This window comes from Bidens hawaiensis, unplaced genomic scaffold, assembly GCF_021521415.1.
Source record: "Bidens hawaiensis isolate Kalapana, Puna unplaced genomic scaffold, B.hawaiensis_p1.1 tig00031530_1, whole genome shotgun sequence".
Lineage (NCBI taxonomy): Eukaryota > Viridiplantae > Streptophyta > Magnoliopsida > Asterales > Asteraceae > Bidens > Bidens hawaiensis.
In genome coordinates, this window is record NW_027495336.1 from 132,379 (window position 1) to 154,388 (window position 22,010).

Here is a 22,010-nt window from a genome sequence, read left to right on the forward strand (position 1 = left end):
CTTCGATATCCTTCATTGACCACTTAAGCTGCATCCTCAACCGCAGCATCACCTTCTCCCTTGCCAGCTTCAACCGCCTCCTTAACGCCACTGGTCCCAGCCTCGGTGTTCTCAACCATTTCCTCATCATCCTCGCCACCAAGGTCGTCAAGAGCAGCCTTCCATTTCTCCACATCCCAGGCCGACTTGTCAAAAGCAGGATCACCGGCCTCCGTCGCCATCTTGATTCGCGCCTGGAATATTGACCTAGCAGCCCACACCTTGGCTTCATCAGTTGCCTGCTCCAATGCCTCTTGACGTTGGGCTTCGGCTAAGGATAGCTGATCCTCCAACTGTTTCTTTTCTTTGGAGAGCTGGATCATAGCCTTGTCCTTAGCAACCATAGCTTTCCCTAACCCAGACATTTTCTCGCTCATCTGATGGATAATTTTTTCATAATGGTCCCTCATAGCGGTCACAGCCTATCAATAAATCTCATATCAGGGTTGAAACAATATTGGATCCTAAAATGCGAAAGGACAGGATACAAGATACTTACAGAGTAGACGATGTCACAATGGGTCTCAGGATCAGAGGATATTTTCCTCTCGGAAGCTGCGGACTTGGCCCTGGTCGTGGCAGTCTTGGGTTCGGAGCTAGTGCCAACCTTTGAAGCCTCCTTCTTGACAGCAGGAGAAGTGACCATACAGTCGATGTCATCTAGGGAGAACTTGAGAGCGGACTTTCCTGATTTTTTAGTGCCTATAGAAGAAAAGTCGACAGATAAGTACTCTATTTTATTTTATTTAATTTAAAATTATTAACTTACTTGACATGCTTGAACTTGAGGGAATATCACAAATACCTTCAACAAATCGAGCTTGAAAGGTCCTAATTTCGGTATCCAGCTCTAGGAACCATTTTGGTTTCTCTTCTGTTCCAGGTAATTTGCTCAATGAAGCGAAGTTCTCAACTGCAGACAACAAAAAAGAATAAGGATTAAAATTGAAGAATAAAGGATCCTGCTATTCCTTAAGGATCCAGGATCCTACCCTTCGTGACCCACATTGAAGGAAGATCAATTCCCCCTGGTATTGAGTCGCGTTTTACGAAGAAGAACTGATTCCTCCACACGGAATCGTTTAGCGTGGCTTTTGAGATCGGATGAGGCTGTCGGGGCTTGGACTTGAAGATAAAACGAGCAGGACCATGGGTAGTGAGGTTATATAAATATGATAACTCGTGAAGGCCAAAATTGATTTTTTTCCTCTTCAATGGTTCTCTAGATGGTGATAAGAACCCTCCAAATCATCGGCATAGCTTGTATGTAAGAGATGCCGGTAGAATCGAAAAAAAATTGGGGTAAAAGATGGAAACGGGTACTTATAGCCAATAAGAAAGGGAGTCGCCGGAAAACACGCCCAGACCTTGGAATACACGTCGCAACGAACACTGGATTCATAAAGGCAGAATAGGGTTTTTGGGGGAAATAACGGGTGGAACTTGTCAATCTCAGGATCTGTCAGTTTACAAATCTCAGAAGATGGGTTGGCTATGAGGCATTGGGGTTCCATTTCTGACAACTCGAGGTCATTGGAAGTTTGTCCGGAAGGGTTAGAAGCAGCCGGAGAAGAAGAAGAGGAAGCAGCAGACATGATTAAAGAAAATAAGAGAAAGAGGTAGAAAGGATACCTGATGCGATGGAAGGAAGCGTGTATATAATCAAAGATATAGGGCGGCATATATAGACGGTTATAATTAACCTTGGGGGTTAAATGGTAAATATTCTGGCAAAACCGTCCCATCTATCAGTTTTCACAGTGATTTTGAAATTCAAAATGACAGTTGTATTCCACTGTCACCCGCATTTTGGGGGCAATTGTTAGGCCATGAATTTGTATACTGAGGATCCTTTATCCTTGACTGTATTATGGATAGTTTATCCTTGAAATATGTGTCAGGATATAAAGGATCGATGATCCTCGGTATTACTTGTTTACTAATGATTGCGTTTAGTATGGTGAGGTGTTAGACAGGTGTGGCGAATTTAAGACGTACTGGTATCTATTATCTTCACAGAGAATTCTCTGGCTGGAGCATGGATTCAGGATCCTAATTCAATGTAGCTGTTAATGGACGAACTCATGTGAAGATGAACGTGCAAACATCAACAACGGCTATGAGACTCATTCTTCCGTTTATCTCGCTACTGGATGGCTATTGGCACGTGGTCAAAGGTCGTGGAGCGGCTAGGTGGAAGACTTCCGGATATATAGGAAATATAGTTAGTGATATAATCTTATTTAAACGAGCTATGATCGAGTAGAAAAACATATGTACTATCACACACACTTAGGGCAGAAACTAGCATTCTCTCTACACACTAGCATATTTTGTAATCTCGATCATTAGCTCCACTACGTTTGTAACCACATTCTAGTTATCAATATAATCGACGGTGATAGTTTTCACCCTCCGGGGGTTTTTGTGCCAGAGATCACGATAATCATATACTCGTCGACCAAAGGTTACCTTGTTGATCATTGACTAAAGTAATTCGACCAAAGATTATCTTATTAATCCATGACCGGAGTTATTTTACCAAATATTACCTTGATAAGTTTTGACCGAAGTAAGACTATCTTGGTTAAGGGCTTTTTCCCTCGTGATCAAACCTTTGTGTTCACCAATATTACGCTTATACACTTGTCATTATCGAGTTAGCACCTTACCTCACATAACAGATTTGGATACTTGATCCTTAGCAGATTTTTGTCCAAAACATTAAATATTCATGAAAAATAGAGCAATAAAATTTTTAATTCTGCTAATTTTGATGTTTAAGTCAATTTGGGGTGGTCTGGTCCGGTAAAAGCTGAAAATAAGCGGGTCTTAATTGTGTAAACCACTGAGTACTATTATTGTCGGATCTTATTTATCCCGGTAAAGATTAAGGCATGGTTTTAAGTGGACAACAATATCGGTGATCGCGGTTTTTGCGTAATTCTAAGCTTTAAAAATTAACCTATATGTTTGTAAGACTGTATTTTCTGATTCTGATCCAACTGCATCAGACTTTTTCAGGGACGAGAAAAGAGTAAGTGTGGAGATATTTGATATACATCTATTTATACATCTCGATTCCCGTGTAAAGTTATGTTTCTTTAATGTTTTAAGTTCGGTTTAGTTCGTGTTTAGTTCATCTTTTATTAATTTAGGTTTTGAGTCAAGTTTATTATATGTTTACATGTTTTATATCGTTTGGTGTCTTGAATGTTAAATCTAATTCTTTCTATCATTTCATAAGACGTTTATGTTCGTTTTGATCGTCACCGGTTACATGATTATTCAAGTATTTTGATTTGTTTGCATGTAGATGGTGGCTTGAAAGTTAAGGGAAAAAAGGTCTAGAAGCTTCTCATTGTTACTTGGAGTCCAAGGAAGAAATCTATCAAGATCTAATATGAATAAACAAGAAATAATAAACAAAATTTCTTAGGCCATCCTAATCCATGCCGACCCGCTCGGAGGCTAGGCCATAGGGGGGCCGCGCGGCTTCTAGGCCTACTGGTCAGCCCATCTTCGCAAGTTCAAGGCCCAACTCTCTTAATATATAAAGGGATATAAAACTAAACGAATTAAGAACATATTGTAGCCAATTTTGAGAGATAAACTAAGGTTTTGAAGGTGTTTTGAAGCTAGGAATCAAGGAGGATCGAGAGTTCTTTCATACGGGTGTTCAAGGATCAATTGCAAAGGGTTTTATCGCTCTAACTTTCGTTCCTTGTTCATTTTTTGTCATGTCTTTCCTCTTTGTTTTTTATACTTGTTTAGGATTGTTTTTAATAATGATTCTAGGCTAGACTTCATGTCTACCTAGGTTTGATGAACATGTGTTGATTTGATTCTTGCTTTGGACAATTGATTTGATTATGGTTTCGTTTTTAATAGTAAAAGACTGATTTTGCTTTCATGATGCATATGAATGTTTATTATCTTGGTTGATTATTAACTATTGCTTCACATAGATCTTTTATCTCTTGATTGTGTTCTTTAGATTTAGGGTTTATGTTTAATCATTACTTGGTGTTTTAATTATTGTGATTGAATAGGCCTATTAGATCATAGAAGCTAGTTGATAGTTTGTTAGGGTTTTGAATGTTCTGCTGAATTCCAATAGCTGTAAGGTGAGGAGTTGTTCATGTGTCTTGGTCAATCGCATGCTAGGATAGATTAGTGACAATATTCTTGCTTAATGTGTTGATCCTTATTCATGATGTCGTGTTTAGCTTATCAAGTTATCTAGGGTTTAGTGTTTCGTAAGATTGCTTGCTTTAAATACTATTAATTAACCCTATTTGATAACCGTGAGGAAATCAATGTTACTGATTGCTTAATAATCTAATAATTATTCTTTAGGATTTTACTTGATGCGATCAAGGGTTCTTTAGGGTTTGTTAGATGAATATATTTAGAAATTAGTTTCCATGTCATATTAGTTGTCCATTGCGTGATGATTGTTGATGCATGGGATTCTTACCTAGGTAGTTTCCTTCTCTGATTGGTTTCAATCTTGTGATTAATTGCTTGTTTTCTAGTTTACTTGTTTATTTGCTTTCTTAGTTTAATCTTAGTTTAAAAACCCCCTTCAAACATTAATAATAAATAGTCGTAAGTCGAGTCTAATTAGGTAATTAACATAATTTATAGAGTCCTGTGGGTTTGATATTCCGGACTTACTTAGCTTTAGTACAATTGACCGGTTCACTTGTCGGTGTTTTGTGTAGTTGGGTCTTAAGTCTAGTTTTTATTACTTGTTTAGTTTAGTTAATATTTAATTGACTGTTTTAAGCACATCAACCTCGAACAACGATCTGAAGAGGGCTAATTAGACAGAACAGGAGCCGGCGCTGAGGGTGTATGAACGAGTATAATCAATTGAAATGAATTCAATTATTTATAGGGGTATTGACGGACACTCTATAAGGAAGGTGTCCATGAATTTAATTGGAATATAAACATCGCTTACGCGATCATTGGCTGTTAATATGCGTCGGTTAGGTCAAAACAGGGAAGAACGAGTCAACAGGTTATAATTAGTTCAATTACATTAATGGTGATGCCGCGAATCATGCACGAATTTGATTTCCTTAATCAAAAGTTGGTTACAAACGATTTTAGATAGTTAATTGATTGATTGATTGATCCAGGGTTCGTGAAATTGAATATGGGTCGGGTTTGGGGATGGATTATCCATCATGCAATATGGATTATAAAAGAATTTAAATACAGGCCCCTCAAGTTTGGAGATGGATATAGAAATGGATAGAACTTTATATTTTGGGTTAAAAGTGTCAAAGCTAAATAGATTACAATAATAATATATAACTCGATAAACACAATATATTAAATAAGATAACCCGGACGTCGAAACAAGTCGGTGTTTATATAAATTCAAAAAACCCGGGTTGTTACAGCGGACCCTATTAATATTCGAGGCAGATAAGGGACCGATCTCTAACAATACTCGAGGTAGTAGGGCGTAATGCTCTTTAAAATGTATGAGTGCGTAAAGTATGAATAGATGTAAAGAAAGTAAAGAAGGAATGAAAGTATATACTCTAGTACGTACTAAAGGAAGTTAAGCAGGTTAAGCAACTACTAAGTATCTACGGATACGTATGTGTAAGTATGTGAAAGTATTGTATGTTAATTGATTAACTAGAACTCACTCAGCGTAACTGACTGCTAGTATGCACGCGGGTGAGTAGGATGAGGCAACTCGCTTTACGTGGGCACATGGCATGGAAAGGAAGAGACTGACATCTCATGGAAAATTGTTATGTTTTATGTTTAATGTTATAAATTTGAAAGACAGAATGTTGTTTTTAGACAAGCTTAAATTATTATGTAATGTTTTATGGAAGATCTAATATTCTGTGAAAGTTTTATTTAACTCTGATTTGTAGAACTGTGTTTATGAGTAAATCCAACGTCCAAAGTGAGGCACCGGGAACGGGGCCTTACAGTAAACGTAAACGGGGCGTGGGTCTCATCAAACCCATATAGCTTTTAAACCGGGTTATAACATCTCATTTATTTGTGAAACAATTTATCATCAAACCATAAGTATATTATTAACTTTCATACAATTAAAAAAATAATAATTCAAAAAATAAATAAATATTAGAAACAAATAATATAAAACGACTACCGTAGGGGGGTAAAAACTAGTAATAGATATATTAAGTTAGATAGATAATAATAATAATAATAATAATAATAATAATAATAATAATAATAATAATAATGTTATTTGATGGTGATTACCAATTTGAATTTATCAAATAAACTTATTTTTGACTCTTTCTCTAAAACCGTCAACCATCACCGAGTTGGTATCATGTAATACCCGGAAAATATCATGTCCGAATTATCAAACTTTCAAGTTTAGGGGCCTAGCAGATTTAATAACAAAGTACAATTCATGATTTAAATTAATTAAAAACTAAATTAGAGCACGTGTTACACACGATTAAAAATTATAATAAAAGTAAAAGTTATTATACGTAATACATAATTAAGTTATTTAATATAAGAATTTTTATTGGTGACTTTTTTGATAAGTTTTTAATATATATCATATTTGTGCACTATTAATTTTTATTGTATGGAAAAACTTATATTAATGTTAAAGCAATCGGCTTAATACTATTACATCTCACAAAAGAATCTTTTTAGATTTCACAAAACATGCTTAGATCATTTTTATATTGGTAAATCTGAAAACGTGTAATTATTATTATTATTATCGTACGAATTATATTAGTTTTACTTTTCCTTAAAAAATACCAAATATATATCAATAAAAACAAAATGGTTTAGCGTACATTGAATATTCACATAAATTCAAATAAAAGAAATTACACAGTTGACCACAAGAAAAGTCAAAGAGTAGAATATCTGCAAGGAAAAGACAAAAGACATAAAAAACAAAAAAAGAAACATCTCTTGTGAAAATCATCAATCAATTCAAAACCCTTCCATAAAAATAAATAAATCAACGATTAGGTGTCTAAACTTTAAAATAAAATTAAAAAAGAAAACTAAACAAACAATGAAAAAAAATACTCACATCCAGCAAAAGCTTGAGTATATTGTGGCACAACCATGGGATCTAAACTTATTATGATTATAATAGCTTTAGACCCGTTTGTATTGACCTGAACCATTGTGATACTCCTTTAAAAATAAACCAATTTCAGCTCAAATTTATTTTGAAAGCTTTGTCAGGATTTCTCACTAAATTTTCTAACTTAATGTCGCCCGCTTCCAATAACTTATTTCAAAATAATCTTTAGTTGTATAGACTGTTGTAACTAAGCTTGAAAACAATAATGACGTCAAAACTCATAACAACCTATTTCTCATGCAATCAAACCCAAATAAATCATTGTACAAAAGCAACCAAAATGAAAAAACAAACTAAGGTACCACCATATAAATACAAAATCGATTGAAACAAACCCGAGGATTGGTTCCATATCAGGTGCTAGAACATTTGTGTGGATTCCTATATATTCAATATTTATTTAAAACAGTTTGATACCGTTAAACGCTCAAAAAAGTTGATATAAAGAACGAGTATCTTAAATATATAAAATATAAAAGCGAAACATCCATATATCCTCTCAAGCTAACAGATTTTTTTATTTGCAAATGAAGACATCTCATGCATTTGACCCAAATTCACGGATATGAGTCACATCAAACCCAGATAGCCTCAAACGGGTTATAACATCTCGTTAAATTAAAAATTAATCTCACCAAATATTTGATATAAAAATCCTATAAAATAGAAATATACAGAATAAATAGTATCCAAATTTTTTTAAAAAAAATTATTTATAATTAAAAAATAATTTTATAGTAACAAAAATAAGCGAGTCATGATTCTCAATAAACCCAAATTGTTTTTAAATCGGGTTATAAAATCATATTTATCCGTTAAAGCATGTCATCATCAAACCCTAGGTATATTATTAACTTCATTACAATAAATAAATTTAAAACTCAAAAAATATATAAATATTAGAAACAAAATATGTAAACCAGCCCCGTAATACGGGGGATAAAAACTAGTATCTATATCTATAATAATATATATAAACGAAACCTTTAAAAGCTCCCTGGTTGCTCCATACATTCTCTCAAGCCACCAGATTGTATTATTTATAAATTGAGTATTTCATGCATTTGATCCGAATTCACAGGTATGAGTCTCACCAAACCCATATATTTCTTTAGTGGATTATAACATCTTACTAAATCAAAATTTAATCTCACCAAATATTTGATGTGAAAATCCTATAATATAGGGATATACTAAAAACTAATATATCATTTCTTAAAAAAAAAGATTTATATTAGTTATAATTAAAAAATAATTTTATAGAAAAAATAAGCGGGTCATGGATCTCATTAAACTCAAATAGCTTTTAAACCGGTTTATAACATCTCATTTATATGTGAAACACTCATTATTATATACTAAGTATATTATTAACTTTATATAATAAATAAAATTAAAATATAAATATTATATATTAGTTTGAGTTTTCTGATTACTTTAAGATAATAAAAAAAATATGATAATGGTAAAGTAATACACCGAAAAGTTGCATCTATTTATGAGAAAAATGCCAAAACTCGCCTTTCCCAGCTACAACAATAGAGTTTAGGTTTTACTAAGCAGAATTATTTCTTTTTTTTAACGGATAACTAAGTAATGTCAAGTACTTCGTATGCGGTTCTCATTGGCTAAAGGTAGATCGATCCGGCCACGAGTCCGGACGGATGGAGCCCCTAGCGGTCCACCTATTGAGAGATTCCCTGGATAAAAGCCGACACCCACGCCCGCCAAACGACACAACAACAAGGAGCCGGTAAAACCGGGTGGGATCAAGACTCGAACTCTGGCAAGCTAGGGTCATCCCTCATATCTCCCATATAAATTGGTGATAGTGAGATTTGAACCCCCTACATCACACTAGTAAAGTGAGTGCTTTACCATTGAGCCACATTGTAATTTTGCATTTAAAAATTTAGTGTCAATAAAAAACAAACCACCTTTAACCGTAACTATTATTACTTTATTTATAATAGTGTAATCACTCTAATTCTAAATTTTATAAAATATATAAATAATTACTATAGTTATTTACATATTTAATTGATTAATTTGATTTATAAACCACATCCCATAAATTTCAAATAAACTAAGCTATTAGTCTAAAATTCTATGCCCAATATTTATGTATATGTCATAAAACAGACAATTGACCGAGAATCATACATGTTTTTTTCTTGTTAATTATTTTAATTTATATTGTATATAATATTAATAGCCATGGTCGACGTCGCAAGTGAATATTAATAGCCAGGGCTTGGGAACCTTGATATTCCATGAAACAATTGGAAAGAAGAACAAAAAAAAGGTATATCATGAAATCAGATTTCAGAATGCGAAGGAATCAAAAAGAGAGAATAGATATAACCTTTACCTGTTAATTGGTTATGTTGGGTTCTCGTATTGTAAGGAATTTCTTCAAACCTGTAACAAGAAATTATCTATCGTATGACTGGAAATTGAAAACCATTTTAAGACATGAATAAAATTGTTAAATAAAAAATTAAACTATGTAAATTTATTATTATTTTTTAATACTTCAAATTAGTAGGTCAGACTCGACCATTTCTCCTTATTGGTGCATGATCAACATACAATTGTGTTATAGACATGAGATATATAGTTAAACGAGTTGTATTTGATATTTGTGTTAAGCGCGTGGTATATTACCTATTTAACATGATAACACCCACTCGTGGTATATTACCTATTTAACATGATAACACCTGTTTTGCCAGTCCTCACTTTTGTTGATTTCCTGATACAAAATATCGACATATAAAAGCAAAAGGGAAACTCTCCGAGGCAAATAATCAACCAACCATCCAACTATATGTTGGTGTTGTGAGGGAGACGAACTAGACACAGAATGAAGACGGTATCCTCACTGCATTTTAAATCATAGCATTTTTCTTATTAGATTTAAGATGTACACTACAAAAATAATGTTGGTTTAAACATAAACTGATCTTCCTATATAGATGCCGTCAATTGAAAGTGGTTTAAACTTTACTCATATTTAACGAAATAAGTTAACCTCATTTATCGTGTGAGGATTTATTACGCAACATATAGCAAACAAAGAGAACCCAATCAGTAATATCTAATACCTATAAACTCAATCCATGATTAATACATAACGTAGCTCTATAAGGCTATATGTAGTGGGCGCCGGTTCTAGGCGATTTTGGGCGACTAAGGGCGCAAACACCGCCCCTTGGGCGATTTGGGGCGGGGGCGGGGTTTAACTGTCGCCGGCGAGATTGATTAATAATAATATAATAATAATAATAATGTTACCGTTGATTAACGGCTATATATAAAAAAAATTAATTTAAAAACTTAATATAAATATCAAACCAATTAAACCATTTTCACCCTATCATGCACAAACCCAAACATAAAAATACCAATCATTTTTATTATTTTCATACTTCTTCAAACTCAATAAGTTCCCCGGATTCCACGAACTCTGCCGAGATTTGGGATCAATTAATCAACGAAAGTCGAAGAATTCATCAACAAGTGGCGGAAGAGCATTTAGAGGTCACGAACGCGGTTCGGGCCGTCGCCAATAACATGGTGTCCGGCTCTGCTCCATCTACGGCACCGCGTAAACGGTCATATATCATTCGAAATCGTACGCAAGCAAACGCTCGTTTAATGAAGGACTACTTCGACGACACACATACATTTAACGACGCTATGTTTCGACGTCGTTTTCGGATGTCCAAGCATTTATTTTTGCGCATCGTTGGAGATATGGAGCGGGAGTATGAGTATTTTCAACAAAAACCCGACGCAAGAGGATATTTAGGATTCTCCGCCATCCAAAAGTGTACTTCGGCTCTACGCATCCTCACATACGGCAACACGACCGATATCAATGACGAGTATTTAAAGTTGGCTGAGAAAACAACGAGAGATTCGTTGGAGAATTTTTGCATCGGTAATATTTAAATTGTTTGTATTAACTATTGTTTTTAATATAAATATTGTTTAATAATTTATTTGTATAGAGATAATACAATTTTACTCTCGTCGTTATCTGAGGATTCCTACTTCAAACGACCTGACTCGCATATATGATGTAAACGAAAGTAAACATTCTTTTCCAGACATGATCGGGAGTATAAATTGCATGCATTGGGAGTGGGCCAACTGTCCAATCGCATGGCGAGGTCAATACACTCGTGGTGACCATGGAGTGCCAACGGTTAGTCTTCAAGCCATTTGTTCACACGACCTTTGGATTTTTTCAGCCTACTTCGGCTTAGTCGGGTCCAACAACAACATAAACGTTCTCAACGCGTCACCCGTGTTAGAGTATATTACATCAGCCGTAGCATACCGGTCTTACCGTTTTATGCCAACGATCCCTTTTATCGTCACGGATACTATTTGGGAGATGGGATATATCCAGAGTACTCGATCATCGTCAAGACGTTTCAAGACCCTATCGAAGAAAAAATATATTATTTTAAGAAGAAGCAAGAGTCCGCGAGAAAGGATATCGAGAGGTGTTTCGGGGTTCTAAAAAAACGTTGGCATTATGTGAAAAACCCTTGTCGTGTATGGACGTTGGCAAAAATGAGCGATGTCATGTATACGTGTATCATATTGCATAATATGATTTTAGAAGACGAGGGAAAAGCAATATGTCAACACTATATACCAGGAAGTGTTCCAGAACAGTTCCCTGAACCAACCCAAGACCAACGAACGTATAACATTCACCAGCTCACATCAAGTGATATACATAACCAACTGAAGGCGGATTTGGTTCAACACGTGTGGGATAATCGTCCCGTTGAGGACGAAGATGAGGACGGAGAGGAGTACAAAGACGAGTAGGAGGACGAAGACGAGGACGGGAATGAAGACGATGGCGGGGACGAAGACGAAGATGAAGATGAATAGATTAGTTTTTTTATTCGTATTTTTATATGTATTTTGTTGTGGTGTGTTTTTTTATTATAATTTATTTTTATTATTCGTGTGTTTTTTTTAGTTTTATGTATTTTTTTGTATTTATTTTTTAATTTTAATACATTTTTATTTAATTTTTTAAATAAATTGGTTTTTATTTAATTAGTTTAATTATAAAAAGAAAATAATAAAAAAAGACACTGTGAGCCCAAATTGTAGCCCCTAAACCATTACACATTAAAAACAAATTTCTACTTCATGCTAACTAGGGATGGCAAAAATCCCCGAATCCGACGGGGAAACCCGAAAACCGGCTTATTTCGGGTCGGGTCGGGTTTTGTTTTTTCGGTTTCGAGTCGGGTTTCGGAGATTGTTTCGGGGATTGTTTCGGGTTCGGGTTCGGGTTCGGGTTCAGGTACCCCCGCCCAGACCCGCCCCGATATAATATATAAATATAAATATAAATAATATATATATATATATATTAAAAACCTAAACCTACTGTAGGTTTACAATCTCAAATCTCAATCTGCTTAATCGCCGTAGAGTTCCAGACTACCACCGTCCACCGCAGCCACACAATCGCCGTCTGCAGACTGCACCACCATCACCTAACAAGGAAAGCCTAACAAGGAAGGAAAGTGACTGATTAGGTTACCTACATCCAGACTCCGCCACCGCCAGTCCGCCCCCGATTCACTCAATCGCCGTCTGCACCACCATCACCATCCACTCAATCGCCGTCTGCACCACCGGACCACCCTCCTCCTCCTCGTTCTCATCCTACCACCTGTAAGATCCCTAATTCTCTTATTATTATTATTATAATAAAAGTGCTTCGGGTCAAACTAAACCCAACACATAGAAAATATAATCACTTGTGAACACTGCAAATTCATAAGCAGCTATAGAATTTGGTTAAATCTGTTTTGTGAGTAACCAAAACATAACCGAAAAAGTCAGTTAAGGTGTCGATCTTCTTTGTTCGGTTTTGTGTTCAAATATACTTGACAAACAATACAATGAATCCAGTATTATAAATTTATAATTACAACTGACCCCATCACTAATTTTCACTATAAAAGGTCAAAGTCAAAGAACATACTTTTCAAGTCTTGATCCTATAACGCACAAGTTAAGTTGCCACAAAATGTTAACCCAAGTGTCAGGGACACCAGGCAGGCACCAATGCATGCAGTCCTGACCCCAAACCACCACAGCATCCTTCTTTCCCAACCAAGTAGCAGGATGCGCGTCTGCTCTAAACTCGCTCAAATGAGTCAGGTCAAGTACTTCAATACCCGTGCCTTGCAGTGCCTTAACAATAACCTCATTCACTACTCTTGCTTCTTTGTTCACTCCATTTTGAAACAAACCGACTTTTGACTGGTTACCAAACGCGCTCGAACTAACATAGATGAATAAATGTAAAACATCGATTAAAGTGAGACTCACTTTCAGTAACAAGATGTCCATCGATTAAAGTCTTCTATGTGCCATTCTATTTCAGTTGCATCTACAACTATATGGCATCACAAGGTGATAAATTTGCTTCAGACACTTGTACTCCTACTCCCGTTGCTTCAAACACTCCTACTTATTCTACTCCTCAAGGAAGCAGTGAAGGGGTACATGATTCTAATGAACCACCACCAACTAACTTTACTACCCACGATGAGTCTAACCTTGATGATACTTTTGAAGATGGTCAAAATGTCGGTGGTAAAAGGAAAAGATCTGCCGTGTGGAACCATTTTAAATTAATGAAAGTGAACGGTGAAGATAAGGCGGAATGTAACTATTGTAAGAAAAAGCTAGGAGGTTCAAGCAAAAACGGCACATCGCATTTACGAGATCATTTTGAACGTTGTCCAAGACGAACTGTTAAAGATATACGACAAAGCATCTTGATTATGGAGCAAAAGAAAGTTGATGGTAGTTCATCATATCTCTCCAACTACACGTTTAATCCAGACAACTCAAGGAGAGATCTCGCGGAGATGATTATTGTGCACGAGTATCCTCTTACAACGGTGGACCATCATGGTTTTAGAAAGTTTGTTCAAGGTCTTCAACCTTTGTTTAAGGTTCCGAGTCGAAATACCATCAAGAACGACATTTTAAAAATTTATGAATATGAAAGAGTGAAAACTAAGAAACTATTAGGGAGGATCACAAGTGGAGTGGCAATAACTACTGATATGTGGACAGCTAACCATCAAAGAAAAGGGTTTATGGCCGTCACTGCACACTTTATAGATGACTCTTGGAACTTGCAAAGCCGAATCATGAGGTAAAGCATATATATTGTACAAGTCTAATATAAAGTTAGTTTAAAACTTTAAATGTATTTTACACTTATATTGATGCATAAATTTTATATAGGTTTATTTATGTGCCTGCACCACATACAGCTGATGTTCTTGCAGATACGCTATATGATTGTCTATGTGATTGGAATATTGATAGAAAAGTGTCTACTCTTACCGTTGATAATTGTACCACAAATGATGCAATTATCAACAAGTTACTACAGAAGCTTCCATTGAGATCACTCATGAGGAAAGGAGAGTTGTTTCATATGCGTTGTTGCGCGCACATTCTCAATTTGATTGTTCAAGATGGTTTGTCTGTTATTGAGGATGGGATTGAAAGAATTAGAGATAGTGTTTTATTTTGGTCTGCATCAGGAAAAAGAGAGCAAAAATTTGAGGAAGCAGCCAATCAACTTGAAATGGAATACACAAAGAAACTGATCGTTGATTGCAAGACTCGCTGGAACTCTACTTATTTGATGCTTAGTGTTGCTATACCTTATAGACATGTTTTCACGCGATTAAAGCAAAGAGAGCCCAGGTATACTAGTTTGCCTACGGACCTTGATTGGGACTTAGCAACTGAGATATGTAACAAGCTACAACTATTCTATCGGGTAACTCTTTTGTTTTCTGGTAACAAGTATCCTACTGCTAATGTCTTTTTCCCTTTGATATGTGAGATTCGTTTTTCTATGCGGGAGTGGACTAAGTCTTCTATTGTTGACATTAGTCTAATGGCGTATAAAATGAGTATCAAGTTTGATAAATATTGGTCTGTAATTCATGGGATTATGGGGATGGCTGCGGTTTTAGATCCACGTTACAAGCTAAAATACGTAGAGTTGCTTATGCCTGCCTTATACGGTGAAGAAATGGCAAAGGAAGAGTTTAAATCTCTTGAGGATTTTGTCCGAGCTTTTTTTAAAGAATATGAATCTACCAACTCACGTGGTAAAAACTACTATGAAGGTATAATCATATTAATATTTAATGAGTATAAATATAAATTGCTAATATTTGATTTATCTTGATTCACATTAATTTATAGGTGGTGGTTCTAGTTCATCTTTATTCAGTTCGGGGTTGTCAGAGTGTTCTTCTGGTGGATTCCAAAAATTCCTATCTGACATTAAATCCAAAGCTAAGGTGAATGATGACTTGAATGATATGGCAGAGTTAGATAACTACTTGAAAGAAAATCTTTTGCCTGATGAAGTAGAACTGGATTTGTTGCTTTGGTGGAAGACAAATGGAGGTAAGTATCCGACACTTCAAAGGATGGCAAAAGATGTATTGGCAATTCCAGTTTCCACCGTTGCCTCTGAATCTGCGTTCAGTACAAGTGGAAGATTAATAAGTCCTCACCGAAGTCGACTTCACCCAAAAACTTTGGAGGCTTTAATGTGTGCTCAAAGTTGGTTGTTGAATGAGATTCGAGGTAACGCTATATTGAATATTACATTATTACTCATGTTATTTATCTTCATAATCATGAATATATGTTTATGTTATTACTATTAAATATAGAAACTTGTTCGGAAGAGACCGAGGCATATTGCCGCACCATTGAATATGAAATGGATGTGGAAGAGGTAATAATATTTATAAAATTTACTATTTTTGTAACATAGCTTTTATTCTTTTAACTTGGTTGATTTATTGATAAATATTCTTAATGTAGGTAGGTACTAAAGAAAGTGGCACGACGACTTTGGATGATTTGGTTTGATTTGGTATTTAGATTTGGTCGCAAGTTTGTAGTTTGTGTATTTGGCATGATTTTTCGGCCATGTAGACTTGGTTTTATTTCCTTTGTAACACATTGTTTCAGCTTTCATGTGTGTGATGCAGAAGTTTATTTCGATAAATGTTCAGTTATGTGATGAACCAATTTCGGGTCGGATCGGTTTCGGGTTTTCGGGTTCGGGGACGGGGCGGGTCGGATCGGTTTCGGGTTTTCGGGTTCGGGGACGGGGCGGGTCGGGGTGGTACAAAAAACCAAACGGGGAATCCCCGAATTAAACCCGACGGGTAATGGGGCGGGTACGGGGATGGTTTTTGGTTTCGGGTTCGGGTTCGGGTTAAGCAAAACCCGCCCCAAACCCGCCCCGTTGCCATTCCTAATGCTAACTGAATGCCACGTATTACAATTCGCCCTTAATTGTAGCTCCTCTAGTACGCATGGCCTAAGAACTTTTGTGTAATTTATTCTTTAGAATAAAACGAACAAAGGTCTATACTTGAAAAAAGTGGAGGTAGTAGGTGTAAACTGTAAAGTCCTCCAATAGGGTTAAAAGAAAACAAATCCACTTTAAATATTATGCAAGCTATTCACAGCTGTAAATCGAATTTGAGTTAAAATGAAAATTATGAATTTCTTCCCTGGAAACGACAATAATTTTTTATGTTTACCAACGAACCCCAGGTTGTCTTCCTTCACAACTCATCCAATTTAAAATATGACAATTCAAAAAAAAAATAAAAAAAAATACAATCTACTATATAATTTAGCCTTTTGAAATACTTATAATACTTGACATAAATCTATATATAAAAACTGTCCACTTCTTTTACATGTTTAAATCATATTTTTATTAATGAACAAATATATAATATTCTAACTTAAACGGAAACATATATCTTTAGATACGTTGTTGATATTAAGAGATTAGCGTATGTGAAACCTAAAAGGTAACCGATGGTTCCTGACTTAATGTGGTTTCCGCAATCAAATTTCTTTTCCGATTACATAAACTTTTTCATTTTCATAGCGTGCAATTTAAACAACCCTTCTCTAGAAGCAGTATCGTTTAATAATTTGAAGTTATATGTCAATCTATCTAACTTTGTAAAATAAAAAGATTTGTCATTTCCATGACTTGAGTCCCATATATATGGGAACCAGCTGTATGAGATTGTACATATTGAAAATCTCAACAAACCAAATAAGTACAACAGTCCACACTCATACTCACTTCACTCAACCTCCATACTCCTTCAATAAAACGTACACACACTCACACCTACACCTACCCACACCCACTATGTGTATTCTAATTACATACGCACATTATACATATACATGCATTATATGCATACATATACGTAGACTCGCAATCACATTGTCCTTTTGGCTACATGCAACGTTCACAGCTGTAATGAAAATGAAGTTCTAATAAAGCATTTGTTGTAATCAGCAGCTAACAACATCATATCCTTCCCTAGGCTTTGACAGATACCATATAATTCAATTAATTCGATATTTCCAACAAAAAAAAAGTTTAAACTTCCAAATGAATTACACAATATCTTAATTCTTTTGTCTTAACGTTTAAAAACCGAACAAAACCATATATTCGAACCTAATTATTAATGTATTGTTTAAACCGTTTATTTATTTATTTACTTTGTAGGTATATCACCAGAAGTAGTCTTTCTATCATATTCATATGGACTAGAGGCATGGTTTGCCTAGCCACATTCGTGAGATACCGGTGGGTATGGTGGTTAAATTACAATATATTTTTATAAAATGTACCATCTTGCTTTTCAAAGATATACATTAAAGAAAATTTGATGAAGATAGTGTCATGTCACATTTTATACCCTAAAGATAATGCCACCAAATCAAATAAAACAAGAATATTGACGTGAAATAACCCTCAAATCAAGAAAGCAATCCAAACAAGTTGTACATGGTGTGGGAATTGAATCATATACTACTAAACAACACTTTAGGGTATGAATCAAATATATTGATAGTACCTCTCTAACAGAATGTCCATCATAAATTACAATGTACCTTATCCTTTTAATTATCAGGATACTAATGGGGGCTTGAGTAATTAAAGGTTTACATTGATATATCATAAATTACAATGTACCTTATCCTTTTAATTATCAAGATACTAATGGGGTCTTGAGTTATTCAAGCAAACGTGCATCATGCATGATTTCATATTCATGAACATGTAGTTGAGAGTATGATTCAATGAACCTAATAGATTCCGAATATATATATAATTTTTTTTCATTTTAAAAGATTATGAACAACCCATCTTAGGGGTAAAATCGGAATAATACGAAACATGACGGAAGAGAAATAAAAAGTAAACTCCCGAATGTGAAGTAGTGCCCGCATTTAAAGCAATCCATAGATCTCGCTAAAAGAATCACCCTTACTTGTTACAATATTTACAATCATGCCATTTACTATATCTAACCTATTCAGGTATCGCACTCAGCCTTCTTCTGCCGCGGTATAAGCCACCAGCATCCGCCACCCGGCCGGAGTTCTTATCTCCGGCAGCAAACACAAGGTTTTTGTGACGGCAGCTGGTCAATGCTGAGCTGGCTTTGACAGCCAATGCAGCCATTTCTTCCGGCTGCAGCGGCTGCCTGAGCCGGCTCACGGGAAGAGCAAAGTAAAGCTGACCGAGCTGAAGCTCCTCGTTGTCATTGACGGGAGACAAGACATCGTCAAACTCCATGTCGTCGGAGTTGCAAATGAAGGTGGAAAGGTTGTTTTGTAAAACGTACGACACCTTAACTGGGTAGGAGAATTCTTGTAACCTGCCGTCGTGGGATATTAGTTTGGCCGTGGCTACAGAGGTTGACTCGCATGAACTGCAAATACCCATGTTTTAATATTAATATTTGATGGGTGTATGTTTAATATGCTGATTATTATGTGTATTTGTTTGTGTGTGTTTAGGTATATATATAAAGGGGGGTTGAGAGTGGATACGGTGACTGGAGGGTAAAAGTGTAATTTCGGAGGTGAAGGTTCGAGGGAGTTAATTACAAAGGGTGCAAAGGTGGGACCAGGCAAGCTGTAAGATGTGGATGACAGCGGAGAAGATGCGTCCTTAAACAATGACTCATGATTTTGGAAGTAATTACGAGAATGGGACTGCGTCGTTTGTCGTCTTTGTGCATGTTTTGGTTTCACTTTTTACGTGAGGTGGGGTAAACATCCATTCAATTAAAAAACGTGAGGGTGAAGGACATGTTAGTTATAAGTAACTAGTAACGTACTGACATGATTCTAGATGGCTATTTTCTTCATAATATGTGAAATGCTAGATGCATGATGAATCTAAATAAAGCTTAACTTGAGTGGTGAAGGCCTAAATCCGTGTTATTTGAAGCAGTTGGCGTTGATGGGTGAATGATACTGAGGGGCGTTGACTCTTATAACGAAGATAACACGTATAATGATTTTTTTTTAATAAAACAAGTGTTGCTACCATTGTAGCCACTAAAATGATGACAAGTGGTGCAAATGCTGAGTAATCAAAGCAAACTATGCCCTTTTATATATAATTACACGTGTTATTTTTTTGTTGAGTTATATTTTCTTGTAAGTATTCATAAGGTTAAGTGATTATATTTTGACGGGTAATTTGGTTTTGGATAAATATCTCTTTTGTCACATGTAATTTAATTAAATTGATCATATGTATGTGCACCATTAACTTATATAATGATATGTTGGTTTACCGGTTTTACAGTGAGAAACAAGTGTACTAAAAATCCGTAATTACTTTTTTAGTTTTAATTAGTACAAAATAAATATGAAATAACGAAAAAAAAAAGGAAAATAAAAAAATTATGTTGAGAGAGAATTGAAAAACATTAAACGCTTTTAGAATATTTTTAGTTGCACTAGTATATCTTGATAATTTGTCTAATATATTTTACCTAAATGCCTAATATATCATTTTCAAAGATATTATGACATTACTAACAACTTATTATTAGTTATGATAATGAAACATGAAGATATTTTGACATTACTAACTTATTATTAAGACATAAGCAATACTAATTAACTAGTTACTTATAACTAACATGTACTGTACCTATCTATATATTTATAACTTTTTTAAATTAAGAAACACTAGTTTTAAAAAATAATCAAATTTCTGAGTCACTTGGCTTGAGCCAAGTCACATACACTGCAAATATAATCATATTTCATAGTAGTCTATTATATAATTAATGTCTTTATAATTAACTCTTTCAAGTATACTTACAGATTTACAGGTGGACTCGAAAGATACATTACTTATTTATAAATCTAATAATAATCGAGGAGATTAGCTAGATCTACTGTCCTATGTAATACATATAAAATATCTATATTATTTGTTAAATATTGTTTGTTAAGAAAATGAACGTGGTTTATTCATCCTTAAAAGGCCGATATCACTTTTAATTTTCCGTCATGATTTCGGATACAATATGCTTTTAACAAATCTTTTGGACTGATACCAATAGCAATATAATAATACTAAACGACACTCAAAACTAAGGGCTCGAGGCAAAAGTGCACTTTCCTCTTCTCCAACTTTAAAGAGTTTGAGAACTTTTTATACCTTTGTGTTTTATTTATTTATTCAACCGATCATTATGTGGTGCAACTTTATTTAGTTGGGATCATAATTGTTAAATTTTTATTACAATTTTAATATCAAAACGTCAAACTTTAATATTTGGACCACCACCATTATTGTTTCCAATCATATACTCTTTAGATGTACTTGCATATTGTTAAAGACTCTCCTAGGTCCTTGTTGCTTCGGTTTAATAACATGTTATGCGATCAATAATGGTGGAGATCGAACAAAAGAGGAAATTTGTAATCACGATTTCGGAAAATAAGCGAACAAATTAGTTACGGGATCTTGGTTAAATACTTAAATGTTTCGAGATTTGACAAGACAAGAACCTTGCGAAGATTTACATTGCTATAAAAGATCTCTTCACAAAAGCGTGTCTTCAAAGGATGCATGGTTTATTAAATTCCTATTCGAAGATATGATTCTCAGATTATATAGTTTGGGGTTATCGAAAAATTGTTTACTTGATCAAAGAGTGTTGTTGGGAAGTGATTTGGTTAGTTCCATTGCTTGGAGTTGAAGCAAAACAACGCTAAATGGCGACGAGTTGAAAGAGGCCATTGGCCCGGAGACTAGAGAGTATTTTGGAATTCTTTAATTGAATGTTGATGACGATTGGAGATAGACTGATAATGTTTTCGGTAAATTATGAATGGTCGCTATGAAGATGTTGCGTCAAATAGGTGCCAAATTAGCGACTCTAAGAGAGTCACATGGATCCCGATCAAAGTCACCGGCTTTTGTGTGAGGACTACCTCATAATCGTATTCAAGTTGCTGTAAACTCAAGCATCATGATTGAAATTGCATTCTATGGTATGCCAGTTTTGTTCCTCAAAATAGGAATCAGTTTATCACACGTTCTTTAGTTGTAATTATGTTAGGCATATACAAAATTGCGTTTTTTCTATCGACTGGCTAGGACTTGGTTGTTGTATCTAATATCTATCAGCTGATGAGCAAGATAAAAGGTGCAACAAACTCCAACAAAGACAGAGAATCTCATTGGCTCAAATTTATTCGACATTATGGTTCATGGTCAAACTAAGGGATGCATGAGTTCTAATATGGTCGAGACCTCAAAGTCAAGAAGTGCCAAGGATATTAAATCACATTTATTCTTCTGGATTGAACATGGATCCAATTAAAATTCGAGTACATCTTGACTAGGTGTTGTACATAATTTGCTTGT

At 35.0% G+C, this 22,010-nt stretch overlaps 1 protein-coding gene across 1 annotated transcript; it reads right to left on the reverse strand.

Moving 5' to 3' along the window:
* Positions 1-18,638: 18,638 nt before the first annotated feature.
* On the reverse strand, positions 18,639-19,055 carry LOC143582324 (uncharacterized). Its single transcript, XM_077064922.1, has one exon. It carries the CDS (start codon positions 19,053-19,055, stop codon positions 18,639-18,641), a length of 417 nt encoding a protein of 138 aa, XP_076921037.1.
* Positions 19,056-22,010: the final 2,955 nt, after the last annotated feature.

Coding starts and splice junctions, on each gene's coding strand:
- LOC143582324 (XM_077064922.1), bottom strand. CDS start 19,055: ATGGGTATTTGCAGTTCATGCGAGTCAACCTCTGTAGCCACGGCCAAA.